The 20,625-nt window shown below is 37.0% G+C and overlaps 1 protein-coding gene across 4 annotated transcripts in view; it reads left to right on the top strand.

The window, feature by feature from the left end:
• The window catches only part of fgf13a (fibroblast growth factor 13a), a 131,207-nt gene extending 112,395 nt beyond the window's left edge, over positions 1 to 18,812 (top strand). For all 4 annotated transcript variants that reach the window (XM_059515652.1, XM_059515654.1, XM_059515656.1 and 1 more), the window contains 2 exons: positions 3,614 to 3,812; positions 17,135 to 18,812. In XM_059515652.1, coding sequence (XP_059371635.1) covers positions 3,614 to 3,812; positions 17,135 to 17,271 — 336 coding nt within the window. In that variant the 3' untranslated portion in view covers positions 17,272 to 18,812. The remainder of the gene's footprint in view (positions 1 to 3,613; positions 3,813 to 17,134) is intronic.
• Positions 18,813 to 20,625: the final 1,813 nt, after the last annotated feature.

The raw sequence follows: 20,625 nt of genomic DNA, 5'->3' as shown, positions 1-20,625 counted from the left end.
GCTGCTGCTACTGTAGGTGACTGTAGGAGAATTTTATATATATTTTATTAAAAAGTATTTTAAAAAAAAAAGTAAAACAAATTTGTTGAAAAAAGTTTATAGTAATGAACAACCTGCAGTTTAATGTTTCCATTTCTTTCCCTTACTGTACCGAAAATGAACCAAACCGTGACTTTAAAAGCAAGGTACGTTCTTTATTGAAACAAATTCTGTTCATTTTACCTTTATATTCATCAAATATTAAGTTTGATCAAACCTCAAAGAATCTTGAAAAAAAAGTGTATCAAGGTTTCCACAAGAATTTGGAATCAAAACAACTGTTTTCAACATTAATGATAATGAAATGTTTTTTATGCACCAAATCCATATCCACATTCTGAAGGATCATGTGACACTTAAGCAATGGAAAATTCTGGAAATTCCGCTTTTCCATCACAGCAATAAATAAAGAAAAATTGTATGTATATTTAATATATATGTATATTTAAATTGCAATAATATTTCACAATATTATCCCTGGTAAGCATGATATAAAAAAAAAAAAAAACATGACGCCAAACTTTTCTATTTTCACTTTAAAAGGATCTAAAATGAATAATTTTAGCATGAAGTTCGCAAATCATGCTTAAGAACAATCACAGCCAAAGATATTTCATGTTTAATAAAGTTATGTTGCTCTAGATTTCAGACAAATGAGCTTTCACTGGACTCAGATTTAGATTGAAGAGATTTTAGTAGGGCTGCAACTAACGATTATTTTGATCAATTAGTTGGCTGATTATTTTTTTGATTAATCGTATAAAAACCACAAATTTCTTTATTTTAGATTTATTAACAAAAACACACTATTCCACATTCTGCCCAGTGTCCTTTAAACAGATGTGCCAACTGCATGCTATGAAAACATATAGTGCTTAAAAATGTATTAGATCACCTGTCATAACAGAGAAAACACAAATATTTTAGGAATCAGTCAAAAAAATATGTAAATATGTAAATCTTAAAATTTTATTGTCCTTTATTGGGCAAATAACAAACCAAAACAACGAGATAGTATTTATTCACATAATAAAAAAAATGGCCTCCTTTGCCTTTGATAACAGTTTGCATATGACCGTTAACTGAAAGTTTTTTTTTTGCGCTGAGGTAGCACACACACATCTGTCAAAGCGACTGACAGGGCAAGCCATTACGCTAATGCATCAGCTTGAAGCTTAAAATAAAGATTTCTCATGTTTTGGGCAGCCTGGATCACGTACTTTTCCTGCAGGAGCTCATTCTGTTTCCTCCACTATTTTTAGATGCATTTTTGTCCATAGAAATGCATTATTCAGTGCTGTAATTTGATGTGACCCGCTGAAGTTGGACATGCACTGTGGGCAGACCCGACTAATCGATAAAGAGAATCGTTGTCAATGATTTTTATTATTGATAATAATCGATTTTATTGTTTAGTTGTTGCAGCCCTAGATTTTAGCATCTCATGTCTGGTTAGCTTATGCTTGATTGTCACAGATATTAAAAATGTAGCCACAATATTCATGTGCAAACACACTTATGTAATTCATGGAGGTATAGCGAGAACAAATAACACAATTGGCTGTTATTTAATTGGTTGTCTCCTGTATGAATCTCAAACCTGCTGTAGATTTTCTTTTTAAGTGCATCAAGCTCTCAGAGCTGAAACACTGAACACTTTCCCCTAGTGATGTTTGTGGAGCGACACAAAGATTATTTACAGTTTCTTTCTTCCCTTGGCTCTGATGAAAAACATCATTTGATTTACAGCGCTCTCTGTAGTATTTCCACATCATTTGCCACACTCAAACAGTAAAGATTACAACCATAAGACCCTTAGGTTCTGTAATCCATTTTAACAGAGCCGTTCAGTTACTGCAACAGCAGCCCAAAGGCTCGGCGTGGATATTAATCTAACCTCTTCTAATGACTTTCTGTTTGAGTTTACTTCGCTCCTGCATTTAAAGAGATGGATATGGTACAAGCACATGGGTTTGAAAAATCAAGCATTATAAATCCATATGTGTATAATCTTATCAATATGAGTCACTTCTTCATAGGAATGTAAGAAATACGTTAAGTTTCATCCAGTTACGTTCTGCGTGGTTCACCATGCCTGGACTAGCTGGTATTTAAACAGGAAGTGTGGATCTATGAGTAGCGGGTGTTTTGTTGTGGCTTTGCATAGGCATTGATTTATTTTGAATGCTTTATTGGGCAGGCGAATGAGTTAGACACCTTTTGAAAAGCAATTAGTTAGCCAGATAACATGCAGAGTAACGTAATTTGCTGTTGCTCCATGCACTGTCTCTGATCTATTCACCCTCTTACACCGTTTGCAATATCCTAACGAAGCACATAGTCAATACAGGATCAAGCCTAGTGGGAGGTGAACGTTTATAATGAATCAGTGAAGTGCACACGGTGTACTCGCACACATTCAATACGGCCGGATCCATAGACTGAGCTGAAGAGCCATCCATCCCCAAACTCCATTACCATGATTATGCAACACTACAACATATATTGCTTTTGGAAGTGCTTATGAAAGGATGCATACAACAGTAAAGTTAGTATTATTAAGGGGAAAAAAGCAGATAAAAGGGGAAGTAGTGATGTGAGAAGGATGGCAGAGGGACGAAAAGTGTTTTTTATTTAACAGTTGTTTTCTATTAAGGCGAGACACTGCAGCCAAAAGCTGTTTTCTATGCACCTGCCAATTTTGAGAATTTGGGCTTTTTATGAAGTTTTAATTTTTTTCTAGAAATGTATGCAGATTAGTGCATATTTAATAAGATGACACATTATTTGCATATTTAAACATAACCTTTCAGAAAACATGTAATACAAACAAATGCTTTTAGTTCTTAATGTAATCAATCAAATTTGTAATTATGGTGATATCTATTATTATTATTATTCTTTTACAGTATTGTTTTAATACCATTGAGATATTAATAGTAATATTTTTTAATACGTTTTCCATTTATATTTTAATGTAAAGCTGTATTAATGTTTTGTGTTTTTGTATTTTTTTTATTTGCCTATATAGTTTTTTGATTTTATTTATTTTAGTTTTTTCTTCTTCTTGTTTTATCTCAATTTTATTTATTTTAGTACATTAAGTTAAACTACAGTAGATAAAAAAGTGAAAGTTATCTTTCATTTCTACCTGAAGTAAAATATTTGTATATTTTTATTTCAGTTCATATTTATTTATTTATTTAGTTGTTGTTGGTTTTAGTTTTAGTTAATTATAATAACCATGGATTTCAACCAACCATTTGGAAACCAACCATTGATTTTTCTCCTTCCCCCTCACCTGCCATTGGTTGGACAGACAGATAGTCCCACCCCAAAACTCTTGTTATATGTTTTATACTTTTGCAGGAATATCAGTTTATAAAATGGCTTATATTATTATTTGCATAATAACCTGAGAAATACAATTATTTTACAGTTACTCTTTAGACACTGCTTTTGTGTATATTTGTATCACCTTTTTACTTCTTACTATTCACTGTGTCACGTAAAGGATTTTGAAATTTCAAACCTCATCTTGCATCTTTTTTCTCCTCCCTCCTTTGCCCTTCAGGAACACTTCACACCAGAGTGCAAGTTTAAGGAGTCAGTGTTCGAGAACTACTACGTGACATACTCCTCCATGATCTATAGACAGCAGCAGTCGGGCAGGGGCTGGTACCTAGGCCTGAACAAGGAAGGAGAGATCATGAAGGGCAACCATGTGAAAAAGAACAAGCCCGCTGCACACTTCCTCCCCAAGCCTTTGAAAGGTAAGTCACTACTTCAACACACTATGTAGTCTCTCTTATTGCTATTGACGCAGTTAAGTTACTGTATGAAATGATTTTTGAAAGTCAGTATCCAGCTCTAAAACACTGAATCGACTAAAAATGAGTGCATTTCTATAAAAAGCTTCTCATAATCATGAATGCCTGGAAAAGATATTTGTTAGTTTGTGGGAACCCTGTTGATTCATCTACCGGACAGGAAATAAAACACAAGGCATCTTTTTATTGTATATATTGTAATTTTCATTGTAAAATTGGAAATCCATTATATGTGCCCCAATAAATGCTCTAAACTAGGGCTGCACGATATTGAAAAAAAACTCACATTGCAACATTTTGTTTTTCTGCAATAAACAGGTGCTGGTCATATATAAATAGAATATCATCAAAAAGTTGATTATTTCACTAATTCCATTCAAAAAGTCCAACTTGTAAATTATATTAATTCATTATATTCATTCATTACACACAGACTGATATATTTCAAATGTTTATTTCTTTTAATTTTGATGATTATAACTGACAATTAAGGAAAATCCCAAATTCAGTATCTCAGAAAATTTTTATATTACTTCAGACCAATAAAAAGAAAGGATTTTTAGAAATCTTGGCCAACTGAAAAGTATGAACATGAAAAGTATGAACATGTACAGCACTCAATACTTAGTTGCAGGGTCTCCGCGGATCCTTAAAAAGTATTAAAATGTCTTAAATAAAATATATGTTTTTTAAGGTCTTAAAATGTATTAAATTGCGCTAATTTTTGAAGAGTGGCATTACATTTCATCTGGGCGATATTAAATTTCATGCGGGCGGAATGAAAGAAAGATATCGGAAAAATTATTTTCCATGCTAACGTAATTTCACCAGCGCACGTCCCTGTCTGAAGACAGTAAAAAGTAGCGTGTGCCTATAACACAGGCATCATACACTATTTAGGGGGCAGTGTTTTCCCAGTAGGCCTGTCATAGAAACAGACGAAGAAGTGTTTCATTCAGAGTGGCAGGCGCGAGCCAAGAGGGGAAAGTGCAGGTTTAATGATAACTGGCTCGATGATGAGAAATATTGCAGGTTACAAAAAACGACGGAATACGAAGTGCGGTGCAGACTTTGCAAAAAGACCATACAATTGGGAACAACGAGCTGCAAAGCCCTTGACGCACATATGAAAGGGGAGAAGCACAAGCGCTATGCCGACAGTCAGGCAACAACTGTCCCCATTCAGATGTTTGCAGCATCGGTATCTTCTTCAAAGGCTAACGTTACACCCGCGTTGGTGTCTTCGGGTCCCAGTACAAGTAATGCCTTCGGTACATTCTCCCTAACCACTACACTGAAGGCCGAAATGCTGTGGGCTTTGCACACGGTTAGCCGACATCACTCCAACGAAGACGTGAGCACCAATGCTCATTGTAGCGTCATTGGGCCATAGACATAGGAACTAGACAAAAAAAAAAAAAAAAAACGATTTTCTAATTTTGTTAAGAATTATACAAAATCGTCAATAAGCTCATAATTTGTACTAAAGTAGTCTAGTCTGGCTATGTCTATTTTGATGTTTGAGGGTCAGCAGAAGTTCGGGTTTGTTCCGATCAGAGCTCGTGAGCGGAGAGCGCATTTCTGAATATTCCGCTCAGCTCACTCATTCCGTGGGGTCTCACTCAACCCAGAATGGTCTGCTGGTTCGAGAAAATTTTAATTGTTTAGTAATAAACTAGTGTTTTCTGTGTCGCTGCAAAGATGAAGTTGACGATGCTTACTCGCCATGAATGCCAGAGAGAAATGCATATTTCATATGGATTACATAATCAGAGAGTAGCCTACTTATTTTGGTTTGAATATTTTATTTTAAAATAGACATTTCAAGCTTTCTGCAATATATAGCCTATATTTCTCAAATCTGTGAGGCACAAGCTGAGTTTCGGCGTCCACCAGTTCACATGCAATGCAAGTGATCGTGCCGGCACCTCATTACATTGTCTGCTATATATTTCCTTCTTATTTATAAAATACGGGCAATTGATTGATAAAACATTGATCAAAATTAAGATTGTGTCTAGTACTATATAAATCACAAAGGTTTATTTGGCATCTTTATTTCAAACGACCCGACCGACCCGAATATCATAAAAAATATTTTTGGATGACTCGTAAACGCGGGTGATCGCAGGCACCCGCTCATTTTGGATCAACCCTCGCATCACTGGTGAGCACCGTCTTCAGGGCAATGTTCTCTGACTCGGAATGTGCAAAAACATTTAGTTGTGGCAAGGACAAAACCTCTTATCTTGCTCGATTTGGACTTTTTCCGTACATAAAAAGGCAACGTCTGTCAAGTGTGAATCAAGGCAGCTTCGTTCTCATGTTTGACGAAAGTTTGGAAACATTACTATTTTTAATGTTTTTGAAAGAACTTTCTTCTGTTCATCAAGCCTGCATTTATTTGATCAAAAATACAGAAAAAACTGTAATATTGTGAAATATTATTACAACTTAAAATAATAGTTTTCTATTTGAATATACTTAAAAAAAATAATTTATTCCTGTGATGCAAAGCTGAATTTTCAACATCATTACTCCATTCTTCAGTGTCACATGTAACATCCAGTCTATCACATGATCATTTAGAAATCATTCTAATATTCTGATTTATTATGAGTGTTGGAAACAGTTCTGCTGTCTAAGATATTTGATGAATAAAAGGTTAAAAAGAACTGCATTTATTCAAAATAAAAAAAATAATAATATATTTTCTTTACTATCACTTTTTATCAATTTAACACATCCTTGCTGAATAAAAGTATTTATTTTATTAAAAAAAAAAAAAGAAAAAAAATTACTGACCCCAAATTACTGGCCAGTAGTGTATATTGTTATTACAAAATATTTATATTTTAAAAACATAGCTTCTCTTTTTTTTACTTTGTATTCATCAAAGTATCCTAAAAAAGTATCACATGTTCTGACAAAATATTAAGCAGCAGAACTGTTTCCAACTTTGATAATGAATCATCATATTAGAATGATTTCTAAAGGATCATGTGATAATGATCCAAAAAATTCAGCTTTGCATCACAGAAATAAATGATAATTTAAAGTATAATAAATTTAAAAACAATTATTTTAAATTGTAATAATATATCACAATATTACATTATTTTCTGTATTTTTGATCAAATAAATGCAGGCTTGATGAGCAGAAGAAACTTCTTTCAAAAACATTAAAAATAGTAATGTTTTTCAAACTTTTGGTCTGTACTGTATATATATAAATATAAATATTTTTATTTATTGATTTATTTTGCTGGGATAATGGTCTTAATTTTTTTTCTTGAAGGTCTTAAAAAGGTCTTAAAAGTCATTAAATTTGTTGATCAAAAAAGTGCAGATACCCTGAGTTGGGGCTCCTTTTGCCTGAATTACTGTAGCAATGCGGCGTGGCATGGAGTCGATCAGTCTGTGGCACTGCTCAGGTGTTATGAGAGCCCAGGTTGCTCTGGTAGTGGCCTTCAGCTCTTCTGCATAGTTGGGTCTGGCATATCGCATCTTCCTCTTCACAATACCCCATAGATTTTCTATGGGGTTAAGGTCAGGCGAGTTTGCTGGCCAATTAAGAACAGGGATACCATGGTCCTTAAACCAGGTACTGGAAGCTTTAGCACTGTGTGCAGGTGCCAAGTCCTGTTGGAAAATGAAATCTGCATCTCCATAAAGTTGGTCAGCAGCAGGAAGCATGAAGTGCTCTAAAACTTCCTGGTATATGGCTGCATTGACCTTGGACCTCAGAAAACACAGTGGACCAACACCTGCAGATGACATGGCACCCCAAACCATCACTGACTGTGGAAACTTTACACTGGACCTTAAGCAACGTGGGTTGTGTGCCTCTCCTCTCTTCCTCCAGACTCTGGGACCCTGATTTCCAAAGGAAATGCAGAATTTACTTTCATCAGAGAACAGAACTTTGGACCGCTCAGCAGCAGTCCAGTCCTTTTTGAAGCGGGACGCTTCTGATGCTGTCTGTTGTTGTAAGAGTGGCTTGACACAAGGAATGCGACAGCTGAAACCCATGTCTTGCATACGTCTGTGCGTAGTGGTTCTTGAAGCACTTACTCCAGCTGCAGTCCACTCTTTGTGAATCTCCCCCACATTTTTGAATGGGTTTTGTTTCACAATCCTCTCCAGGGTGCGGTTATTCCTATTGCTTGTACATTTTTTCTACCACATCTTTTCCTTCCCTTCCCCTCTCTATTAATGTGCTTGGACACAGCTCTGTGAACAGCCAGCCTCATTTGCAATGACCTTTTGTGTCTTGCCCTCCTTGTTTAAGGTGTCAGTGGTCATCTTTTGGACAACTGTCAAGTCAGCAGTTTTTACCATGATTGTGTAGCCTACAGAACTAGACTGAGAGACCATTTAAAGGCCTTTGCAGGTGTTTTGAGTTAATTAGCTGATTAGAGTGTGGCACCAGGTGTCTTCAATGTTGAACCTTTTCAAAAAAAATGTCTGTGTGCAATGAATGAATATAATATACAAGTTTCACTTTTTGAATGGAATTTGTGAAATAAATCAACTTTTTGATGATATACTAATTATATGACCAGCACCTGAATATTGCGATATGAAAAAAAAAATCACCAGATGACTTGAATAGCTCATCTATATCATCTATATAATTTGGGGGAAAAAATTATCAATGATTGGGGTGATTATGTAGGTGAGTAAATCAGCATAGAAAATAAACATATTACAAGATAAATATAATAGAACAAAGATACAAATGAAATAAACAGCGCTTTATATTTCTCAGGTACGTCTAAAAGTATTCAGGTACAGAAATTTAATAATTAGATGTAAAATTACACTGCATAGTCTTCACTGTATAAATTAAATATAATAAATCTGTGTTAAAACTACAAAAGTGATTTTTCTGTGTTTTGTCTGATTAACATTCATGACACAGAAAGCAACATGAACATTGAACTGCTGTGAATCAATATACTGTTAAGGCGGGCGTACACGGTGCGAATTCGGATGGTCGGAAGATTGTACGTCCACGCACACGGCACGAGTGAGTTTATCTGAAAATCGTACGGACGAGATGATATACGACACGATTTTACAACCAAAAGCAATCGCACGAAGTTGATAGACGCTTTCGACTTGAAGCACCTCTGCACGCACAGAAGGATCACTGTATGACATTAAAGTACCGCGAGAGCGATAAGAGAGCACACATATCCAAAGCATTCGAATCGCTCTCGCGGTACTTTGATGTCATACAGGTGATCATTCTGTGCAGCGCTGCTTCAAGTCGAACGCGCCTAATATAACTGCTCTCCCTCTCTCATAACTGCATATAAAATATTGATACGAGCCGTGACTGTTTCCTACACGTACAGGTTATTTTTCAGCAATCGGAAACCAAGACGTTTGGTCACCCTGTGGGTGTGTGTGTTCTTGTATATGGTTTATAAATATCTGAAATAGGTATTAAAATGTAAACATGGTTTGTGAGGACAATTCCTGTGCCCTCGTAAACCAAATGGCTTAAAAAAATACTATACGGTGTTTAATAGAAATTATAAACATGCATTTTCCGTGATGGATAGAGGTAGTGTATGGGGATATACAGTATAGAATACGTTACGTCTATGGAGAGTCCCTGTAAACTACATATGCGTGTGTGAGAGAGAGAGAGAACTAAAAAGGCATTGGAACACGTTGCTAGAAACATCATACAGCGCTCGCTGTTCCTGTCAGACTTCAGCGAGTTTATCCTCCTGGTCAATAGTCCACATTCACGTGGCGCTGCCTTCTTCTTCTTTCTTCTTCTGTGGTTTTCCTAGTTCGTGATTGGTCAACTTCAGATAAATCAACAAATCGGCTCGTTCAACCGCGCACACGTCAAGAATTCGAAACCGATAGCTCACAAACTTTTTAGACATGTTTAAAAATGATCGGGAGGTCGGGAAGTGCTCGTAAGCCACTCTGCTCGGCTCGTAATTCATCGCAAATGATACGAGCTGCGACCATACGAGCATACGCGATTTCCACATGATTGAAAAAAATCGCATGCGAACTCGTACGACAGCAAAAATCGCACCGTGTACGCCCGCCTTTACACATCCATTTTCTTTTTCAATTGTTTACCTTCACCTAAGTCATAAGCTACTGTTTACAAGGATACTTGCAGAGGCATGCATATTGACATAATTTTGCGTGTACAGTATGTGTCATTTCAGGCACAAATAGACACGGAATTGAATGGAATTCAGTGTTCATGTGCATCTGTGTGGCTCTCACATTATCTACACCGGACGCGATGCAGTGCGACAAAATACTATAGAACCCATTATAATCAGTGATGCTGTCTACACTGGATGTGGCGTAACATGAAAAATCCCTGACAGTAAAGCGACGGGGCAGCGATTCGACAGCTGTCGCGTCTGTTGTAGACAAGGTGTCTGTGTGTAAACAAAGAAAACAATCAGTAGGCTATAAATATAACTATCGGTATACTAAACATCGCACATCCTGCGATGTGACAATCGCAGATGCGCACATGGCGATATCGATGCTGAAACAATTTATCGTGCAGCCCTACTCTAAACTACAGGCTCCGGAACTGTGAGCACACAATCTGCCCTTCCGTTGTCCCTCCATCACTGTTCTCTCCACGCATCTGAGGCTGGTCTCAGGCTCTTTGCTGAGGTGATGAGGTGTGGATAGTGGAGTCCGTAAGGAGCGTTGCAGACACCAACACAATTGGACAGTTTAAAGGGTAGTCTGTGCTCTGGAAGGCTCTGGAATGATAAAGCAGCTTTTGACAGCAAACAGTCCTGTACTCTTCCATCCAGGCCAAGGCAGCCATTTCAGAGCAGAACACATCAGAGCTTTGTGCAATTGTCAAAGTTTCTTGTGGCTTTCCTCGTTCGACTGCATACTTTCTTGTCCGCAAACACAGAGAGAGTGCGCTCTAAGCACTAATCCAAACTCTGGAAGTTTTTTGTTGTTGTTTTTGTTGCTTTGGAAAAAGGATGAATGAAAGCTTACATTTTAAAACATTAAGAGACTCTTCCCATAAATATTACATTTATTCCTGAACGTGCCAATTTCAAGGTAAACATTTCATTACACTTTACATTTTATTGCTTTTAGATTGACTTTTAATGCCTTGCTCGTCATTTAGTAAAGACACATAATTAGGATTTTTCTTTTAACGATGAGATAGGGCTGGACGATTATGGCCTAAAATCAAAACCTCAATTAATTGAACATTTTACCTCGATTACGATTAATGAATGATTATTTTGTTTCTGTTTTGCCCTCATAGTTCACTGACAAGGTTTGTACTGTAAATATGATTGACTATTAAGGTGAGATATTTTTTCCTATTGAAAGAGCGATCTGACATCATAGCTCACTATCAGCAGTTATTTTATCTTTGTTTGTAACATTTCTTAGAGATTATTGCTCGGTGTAAGAGATAAAGATCAGATAAAGATAAATTAGCACAGTACCAGTACGAGTGATTGTGTGTGTGAATAAGTCATACTGTCTGTATATTATTGTTCCTTCAAAAGTAGAAAAATATGCTATAATAAGTTTTGAGATTCTAAGCTATTTTAGCGATAAATCACAGGACAGCGCTGACAACTAGTTTCTGCGTTCCTCTGTGCCCGCAATCTTCACAGCTACTGTTTATATGAGATTTCGTGCCACAATGCAGCTGTGTGAACTAGGGCTGTCAAAATGGCTGAAAAACTAAATTCGAATTTGCAAGTAAATATTATCCAAATTTTAATTATATTTGAATTTAAAATGCATAATTTTAGTTATGGTGAAGAAAAGCTTTTGGCTTCTTAGGCCACAAGAGGGCGCATTGGGCAAAATATTAATGCACGTTTATTCAAAGCATAAAGAAAAATATGACTGTGAAAAAAAGTGCATAATATTTAAAATAATGTGTATGAACCAATTATAATTAAGTAGCTTAAAGAACTAAAACGGCACCATGTGTGCATGCATAGTTTAATTCAAATGGGTGAAAGCCAATAACACATTTTTCATTTAAACAGTAGGATGGGGAAAACCCACCATAAAGTCTCAAGATATGTTTTTGAAAAAGTTCAGTTTTGACGTAAACAAGATCTTCTCCACATTCTCTATTTCCGCAATATTTTGATTGAACATCGCAGCAGCGCTGCATCTAGTTGCTTCAACTGCAGTGTTTGGAATAACGGCGCTTAAAAGAATGGCGTTAGGTATCGACGTTATTTTTTCAGCAACGGGGTAATCTAACTAATTACTTTTCCCGTCGTTACAACGCCGTTAACGTTACTGAACATTAAATTAGTGATGTACGATTCGTGAACTAATCGTTCAATTTAACCGGCTCTTCTTAGTGAACCAGTTGAACCAGTTCACCAAATCGAACTGAATCGTTTGAAACGGTTCACGTCTCCAGTAAGCATTAATCCACAAATTACTTAAGATGTTAACTTTTTTAACGTGACTGACACTCCCTCTGAGTCAGAATAAACCAATATCCCAGAGTAATTCATTTACTCAAACAGTACACTGACTGAACTGGTGTGTAGATCGAACTGAAGATCAAGATGAACACTGAGCCGAGCCAGATGACAAACGAACACGCCCTCTGCTGGAGCAGTTCTCGTTCTCGAGTCAAGAGCCGGTTGCATCGGTTTTCGGATCACCAGTACACTGAACTGAGAATCGTTTCTGTCGGACGTGTCCGATTTGAGAACCGATGAGCTGATTCTCGTTCTCGAGTCAAGAACCGGTTGCATCGATTTTCGGATCACCAGTACACTGAACGAAAACCGTTTCTTTCGGACGCGTCCGATTTGAAAACCGATGAACTGATGCTACTGCGCATGCGTGTAAAGTATTTCGGAAAGTGTGATAAAAGATCTATATACATTTTTATTATTATTATTATTTTTTTTTTTAAGATGAATGTTTCTAATCTGTATATTGTAGATTATGTATAGGCCAGAGGGGGTTTCAGGGAAGTTGGACAATAATTAAGAACTCTAAAGACTCTATGTTTAATAGGAATAAGGGATGATTTATTAAATATGTGTACTGTATTTATAGTTAATGATGACACATTCACAAATTGAGTTTGTAGTAAACAGAACGTGAACACGAGTAGAGCAGCTGATTATACTGAACTGCAGCACGTGCCGGTTAGAGTGATTCTCGTTCTCGAGTCAAGAACCGGTTGCATCGGTTTTCGGATCATCAGTACACTGAACCAAAACCGTTTCTTTCGGACGTGTCCGTTTTGAGAACAGAGGAGCTGATGATACTGCGCATGCGTGATTCAGAGTGAAGCCGACTGACTCACAGCGCGTCTGAACCGAACTGATTCTTTTGGTATTTGATTCTGAACTGATTCTGTGCTAATGTTATGAGCGCGGGTAAACCGAGGGCTTGAATGAAGGGGCATTCTGGCGAAACGTAAGTTCATTTAATAACAAATACATTGCAATGGTTTATGTATAGTGGTTTCTGCGCTGATGACACCTAATTTATTTACTTTATATCTTTAAGACTTAAATCCTCATATGCACATTATTGCTGTTACTGTATTTGGGTGCATTGTTGCAAAACTTAATTGTAAACTTTCATGATTATGAGGTTTTTAACTGACTAAAGTTATGATTACTGACTTTATATATTTGAATGTTTGATAGACGTGACGCCATTACGTCATCGCCAATGACGTCATTACGTCGAGCGTAAAAGAACCGGTGAACCGGTTTTTTCTACCGGTTTATTGAATCGAACCGTCCGAAAGAACCGGTTCGAGGAAAAGAATCGAACTTCCCATCACTACGTTAAATGCGGTGCGTTACTATGCATTGATTTAATATGCAATCCGAACGCACCCCTGGCTCACACAGCGAGTGAGCAGGTGGGTTAATAACGAGATAAGCGATTATGATTGGCTAAGGCAGAGTCATGTGTTTCATGGTAGCCAATCAGAGCCAGTGTTTTTACACACACGCGCCAGCGGCACACAGTCACACACACGCAACAGCTACACAGAGATTCGCAGCACCAGCAGAAATGGCGAGTCAGGAGCAATCCGATGAAAAGTTGGCATTTTCAAGGTGGAGATATAAGCACTACTTCAAATTCATTGTCAAAGGCAAGAACGTGCATGTAATGTGTGACACACGCATCTACAAAGCTAGTGGCCAAAAACACTTTTCTTACAAAGAGTGCAGGATAAAACTCTTGCTGTCTGTTGACGTGCAATAAATCTCGAAAGTTATGTACGAACACCTGTCTGTTCTACATATTTCAACTGACTTGTGAAAACTGCTAAAAAAAACAAATTCTTTGACATTTAGCAACTTTTTTTTTTTTTTTTACAGTAACGCAAATAGTTACTTTCCCTGGTAACGAGTTTCTTTTATTATAGAGTAATTCAGTTAATAACTTTTTGGAACAAGTAGTGAGTAACTATAACTAATTACTTTTTTAAAGTAACGTTCCCAACAGTGTTCAACTGTATAGGCTAACAAAAACATTCTAATGCAATGACACTTTTATATTTTCATCGCATCTCGTGCGCCACTGATAAAGGCCAAAGTATAATTTGACCATCCACAATCCGAATGTGGATTTTTTTTTGACAGCCCTAGCGCTAACATGGTAGCTCGATATAATAATACACATACGATCATCTAATCGCTTGAATGTCCAAACCATAAAACAAATACAACTGACAAAGTTTAGTGAAGATGCAAGGCCATCACTATGTGTTGAACACATAGAGGTTAGAGGTTCTGAATTTCGGTTTCGATTACTTTTCGATTAATCGTCCAGTCCTACGATGAGACGTTTCTCCAAACTATCTGCTGCTTTGTTTTTTTGTTAAGCAGTTATTTATCAAATGAGTCATGCTGCACAAGTGAGTCTTTGAACATAATGTGTGATAATGTCATGCAATTCAGCTACTTAGAGAAATCAGTCATGCTTTTCATTGCTTAAAGAATTAAAACAAGGTCTTTTATTTGATTATAATTGAAAATGGAGGCTTAGCAGCTGAGAAACTTTTTTTTCTCAGAGAAAATGCCTTAGCCCTTGAAAATTCATTTTATTTTTCTCTAGTGTGGTGAGAGAATAATGGTGAGTGTTGGTAATGTAAGAGGCAGCAGGAATAATGCATTAGTTTGGAAGGACAGTCTGGTGCTACCAGCTCCACACTGAATTCACTGTGTAGATGCTTTACTAGAGCTGATTTCAGAGCCCAGTGCACAGCCATTGAGTGAGATTTATGCCTTAACAAGGTGAAATAGCAATGTAAAATACACCTATTCAAGATACATTCTCTGAATAAAAGTCCCCAGCAAGTTGCTTCTCAATTGTCTTGTTTTAATGATGTTTACACGTTTACTGGGAAGCCAGACATTTGTTTTTCCTTTTACAGTAGCTAAGTAGTAAGACTAAGATAGCCACACATTCAATAATTTAGATGCTTCACCTAATTTAATCAGGTGTTTTAAAACGTGTGTAAATACATGAAAATATTGATTTTTGAACATTATGAAAGTCTTTACTTTTGATTTATTTAATGCATCCTTGCTGAAAAAAAGTATTATTAAAAAAATCTCACTGTTCCTGTTCCTAATATATTAATATTTCAATCTAAATTAATTAATGTACATGAATGTAGATTAAAATTAACTAACAGTGATCAATAAGTATATAAAGAATTAGGATTAACCTAGAATAATAATGCTGTGAAAAGTTAATTGTCAGCCTTGTGCATGAACTAGTGTTATTGCAAAGTGTTACCATAATCTTTCATGTAGAAAAAAGACGCTTGTGTCAGTTATGAGTTTAGTTGTTGTCGAGGAGAGTAATGTAATTTGAAGAAAGAGAGAATTAGAATTTTGCTTGTTGCTTTATAAAGATTCTCCAGTAGTGTTCTTCCAGAGGACCAATTAAGGAACTGTCTCCTCACTGTGAACATGGCTTCTGCTGCCAGCTCACAAAGTACTGTAGTCTCTGTCCATAGTGCACACAAATAAAGCCTATACAATCATTACTATTGCTGAAGAACAAGGCATCAAACGGCTGATGTATCTGCATCCATAATCCCTGAGTTTGGGGCCTCATTCATGTTCAATTACTTTAAGCACACTGGTCCAGAAGATTTGATGAGCAGGTATGTGACAGCCCAGAGAAAGCTCTACAGAGTGCACTAATAATGACCTGGCCACCAGTCTCTGAGACTGCTGCATCCCTCCGGCGAGAAGCTCGAAACTCACTTGCACAACCAATACGTCAACTATCGATTCGTAGAGCTTTCCACTTAAGTGCTGTATCGATTGCATGTTGCAGGCAGAAGAAGCTTTGTGTGAGGTTAAAGGAAGTCTTTGTGATGCTGCCTGCACTGCACATACATCGTAAAGACGATCAGATGGATGAATTTTAGCACATTGGCTACCTAGTGGATTTCTGGAGTGGTGAAGTGAAAGTGCTGTCTGAAGTGTCAGATAGCAGGAGTTGTGTTTTCTACACTGCAGAACAAATGTATCTATTGAAAAGGTAAGACACAGAGTGAGAGATGCCTCTCTCATAATTGCTTTTCACAGTCTGTTCTGCTCTATTGCAATGGTTTTGCCCTCTTTGTGTTACTCGGTGGCATTGTCTACAGTTTTCGAATATGTTTTAAAATCTAATTTATTCCTTTGATGGTAACACTGAATTTTCAGCAGTCTTTTGTGTCACATAATCGATCAGAAGCCAGATGTCTTTTACTGTCACTTTTGAACAAACGAATCATAGCTAAATAAAACTATTCCTTTCTTTAAGCTTACTGACCCCAAACTTTTGAACAGTAGTGTATATATTTGTCATATTGTAAACACAGCATCTCATATTTTATAATAGGTATAGAGCCCTGAGTTCAGATTTTGCTGCTGTCTTTTAGTTTTTTTGATAAATAGACAATTACCAACCACTAGTTATTGATCACATTAAAGGTTGACATTTTCTGTGCATATTTAATGAGAAAATGGCTAAATTGCAAATGGGTAAATACACAAACACAGTACAAAAACATTGATTTTTTTTCATGAACATTCTGTTTACTAAAACTGATGGAAAATGTTCAGCCTGTTCACATTTAATCAGTGGCTTTCATGAAGTAAACAAGCACATTTGCATTCCATTAGCATTTCCTCTGTGCACATCTAACATAAAATGTGGGATGCTTTTACTAACCACACGCTCTTTCTTTGTTTCCTGTCTTTCAGTGGCCATGTACAGGGAACCCTCTCTGCACGACCTGACCGAGTTCTCACGTTCTGGTAGCGGCACACCCACTAAGAGCCGGAGTGCCTCCGCTGTGCTGAATGGGGGCAAAGCTGTGAGTCAGAACGAGTCAACGTAGCCCGGTTTACCCGGCCTGGCCTGCTAACTTCCGCCTTCACCAAAACCTCTGAATGCTTGTGACTTCACACAGACTTCTCTCCTAAAAGCTCTCAGCGGTTCAGGACAAGATGATACATAACATAACCACTCGCAAACTAGAGTAACATTTGATTGGACTCTTTTAGAATTAGCTCGTTTTTTTCTTCTGTTTAGCTTGATCACCACTATAATAGCCTTTTCCATGTGAAACACAGAAATTGTAGCTTTTCTTACAATGGGACGTTGCGTTGCAGTTGACCGTCAGCCATCAATGTTCTTTTCCTAGCATCGCAGGTCCTGATCAAGTAATGCATTTGTTAAGAGTTCAGGGCAGTCAGTGAGGGTTTTAGCTGCACGGGTGCAGTGGAAGCAAGGCACCCCTGTCCCCCATGCTTCCTGAGTATGAAGCGATAGAGAAGCACCCATCCCAGTGCGTGGGGGGCTCCTGTGTTCTTGTGCACTCACTCAGAGAGCTTAGCTCTCTAGCATGGGAATATAAAGCCTGTGTTTTGCTCACATGAAAAGCCAAGCTGAGCTTCTCCTAAGCAAGAGGCCATGGCTTGCTAATTGTATGAATTGGCTGTGAGCTTTTCTTACTTCCTCTTCCTCTTGTTCTTCCCCAAATCAGTGTTTTTCGAGGTTTAACCGCGACTGGAGATCCAGCGCCCTAAAGACAGAACTGTGAGAGTTTTTCCCTCGGCCCGTCAGACCACACCGGTACAATTTTATGCATGAGAGGAAGCTTTTTTTGCTTAGTGAGAGGTTTCAGTATTCAAGGAGATGGATGTGTGGTTCACGAGGGCTGTTTGATGTCACCCCTTTCGTCTGTTTTGCATCCAGTTGTCTGTTTTCTGAGTTCCTTTAGTCTGTGTGCTTGTGTTTTTGCCTTTCCCGCACATGTCGACTCTCCTTTGGTCAATGCTGGTCACCGCTGCCGGTGATTTCTGAGACATGGCGGGACTCCCACTTGGACTGCGTTTTGTGTGTAATTTATGGTGGTGACAATTTTCTATTTAAATGAGCAAACAAAAAATTATACTGTGGAATTTAAGTTGGTTTCATTTTTTAGGGTCTGTCTAATTTGTAAAAGTGAAAAAAATGGGGGAAAAAAAATAAAAAATCTTGTACAGGGCATGTACAAATCAGGTTGTGTACAATAAGGACCCTTTTTGTGGCCTGCAGTACAGTATATATATCCTTTCCCTCGGGCAACATAACGTCATACATGCTACAAGGGGGTTCTATCTTCTGTTTCTTTCTGGGGTTTCTTTCTTCTTTTAGATGAACATACAGTATCTGTTGCATGGAGGACTGCAGGGAGGTGAGGAATAGAGCTGCATGATGTAGGCTATGTGTATTAACTCCTCCCTGCATCAAATGTTCGAAACTACCAGGATAAAACTGACAAACAACATGTATGTACTGACTGGCACTCTGCCACGTACCTTCAAGTTGTTTCTTATTTGTTGTGTACATACAATGCACTGAATAAAATGTTTATATTAAGATATACTTTTAAAATGTGTCTTTGTGCTTTATTTGTTGACTTCGATCACTGTAATTGTATTATCACTCTACAGGCTGTTCACCGGGCAACTGCTCTCGTCTTTCTCTTTGCCAATTCGGTTTGTTCTAATGGCCTCTTACATCTTATTTTAATCAACTTTTGGAATTGGGATATTAAATAGTCATATTATTGGGCCAACAAAATCAAATACTAATCGAAAAGAGTGATCAGATTGATACCATGTGGGAATCAAAAAACTGTTCGACTTTATTGCTGTTGTAGGAGCACTTTTGTGTTGTTTCCAGCATGAACAAAAGTAAAACAGCATTTAACAGAGGAGCGTGTTGTAAGAAGGTGACAGATAGCACTGCACTTGGGAACAGATGTTGCTTTTGATGGTTTCCTGGCCGGTGCTGCTGGCATGTAGTTGAGCCAGTGATGTAGTCAACTATATCACTTCCTCTGGACCAAGATGAATTACCCCTCAAAAAATCAGCTCTTTCATTTCCTGCAGAGTCAAGACTACTACATGGCTTCTACCTTGTGTAGCAGTTCCATGTAATGAATCAATATGGTGGTAGTAGACAGCTTTGTGACTAAGACAGAGTTCCCTAGAATAATATAGTGTGTTAATATTACAACATCCTATTATAGAGCAGTGGATCCATACAGTTCACAATATGGATATCATTTTAATACAAGTAAATCCCTGTGTATAAAAATGTATATACTAATATATATATATTTGAAAGAAACTGTAAGAATTTCTTTGGTTACAGTGCAGTATGTATATAAAGCAATCAAGAGGTCTTTGTGTTAGCTCTGTAAGCAGAAATGAATTAATGAGAAGTCTGTTCCACAGCAGCAGGTACGATACATTTCATCTCTTATGCTGCTGCTCTATGCACATTATTTCCTGTCTGTGGCCCTTTCTTCTTGTTCATTAGCCAGCACACTCTAATTCATTAACACAGTCAGTTCTGTAGCACTGCAGGCTGAAGCCAACTGGACAGACAGCAGCTCACAGAGCATCCAGCATAATGAAGACAAACCCTTAGGGGACTCACTATAGAGACCACACACACCAAACACAACTTATAGACATTTGTAAATCTTATGAACAGAAAGTGAAAGGAGCCAATTCTGAAGGTAAATGTGCTTTTTTTAGAATGTAAAAGGTTTACATATATAAAAAGATATCTATATTTTATAAATATGTATTTTAAGGAATGAACCAATATTTTCATAGTATGGCCAAAAATACTATTTTGTCTAACTCAAAATAAAACACTAAAAACAAAAATCAATCATAAATGTTACAAGTGAATTTTGGCATCACACTCATTTTAAAGTTTATTTTGAGATTTTTTATTAAATTAGATATTTAAAAGATTAACTTCAAGCATTAGATGATGTTAAAAAACATATCAGCTGATATTGGGTAAGATGTGGTATGAAGAAAGTTTTTTTTTTTTTTTTTTTTTTTTTTTTATTATAGACAGCACAAAAATCTCACCTCAACTCATGATGAATCGCTGTTGTTTTTTTTTTTAATTTTGTCAGTTAATTTGTTCAATACATAATAGGGGATTTGTGGAAACATCAATGTTTTTAGATTTGTGGAGTAAAAAGATATACATTTCATCTTTGCTTTTTATTAAATCCTATAGGCTGAGTGAAATCATTCAATTTACACTCATAATGTCTTAATAACACATTGGGTGGTGCCTCATCATCCTGCATGTAAAACTTAAAATATGTTACCATTTTAAAGTAAATGCATATTGTTCTTAATCTTTTCTCATTTAACCCTACATTATATAGACA

This window comes from Carassius carassius, chromosome 29 (assembly GCF_963082965.1).
Source record: "Carassius carassius chromosome 29, fCarCar2.1, whole genome shotgun sequence".
Classification (NCBI taxonomy): domain Eukaryota; kingdom Metazoa; phylum Chordata; class Actinopteri; order Cypriniformes; family Cyprinidae; genus Carassius; species Carassius carassius.
This window is presented reverse-complemented; position numbering and strand designations above follow the sequence as displayed.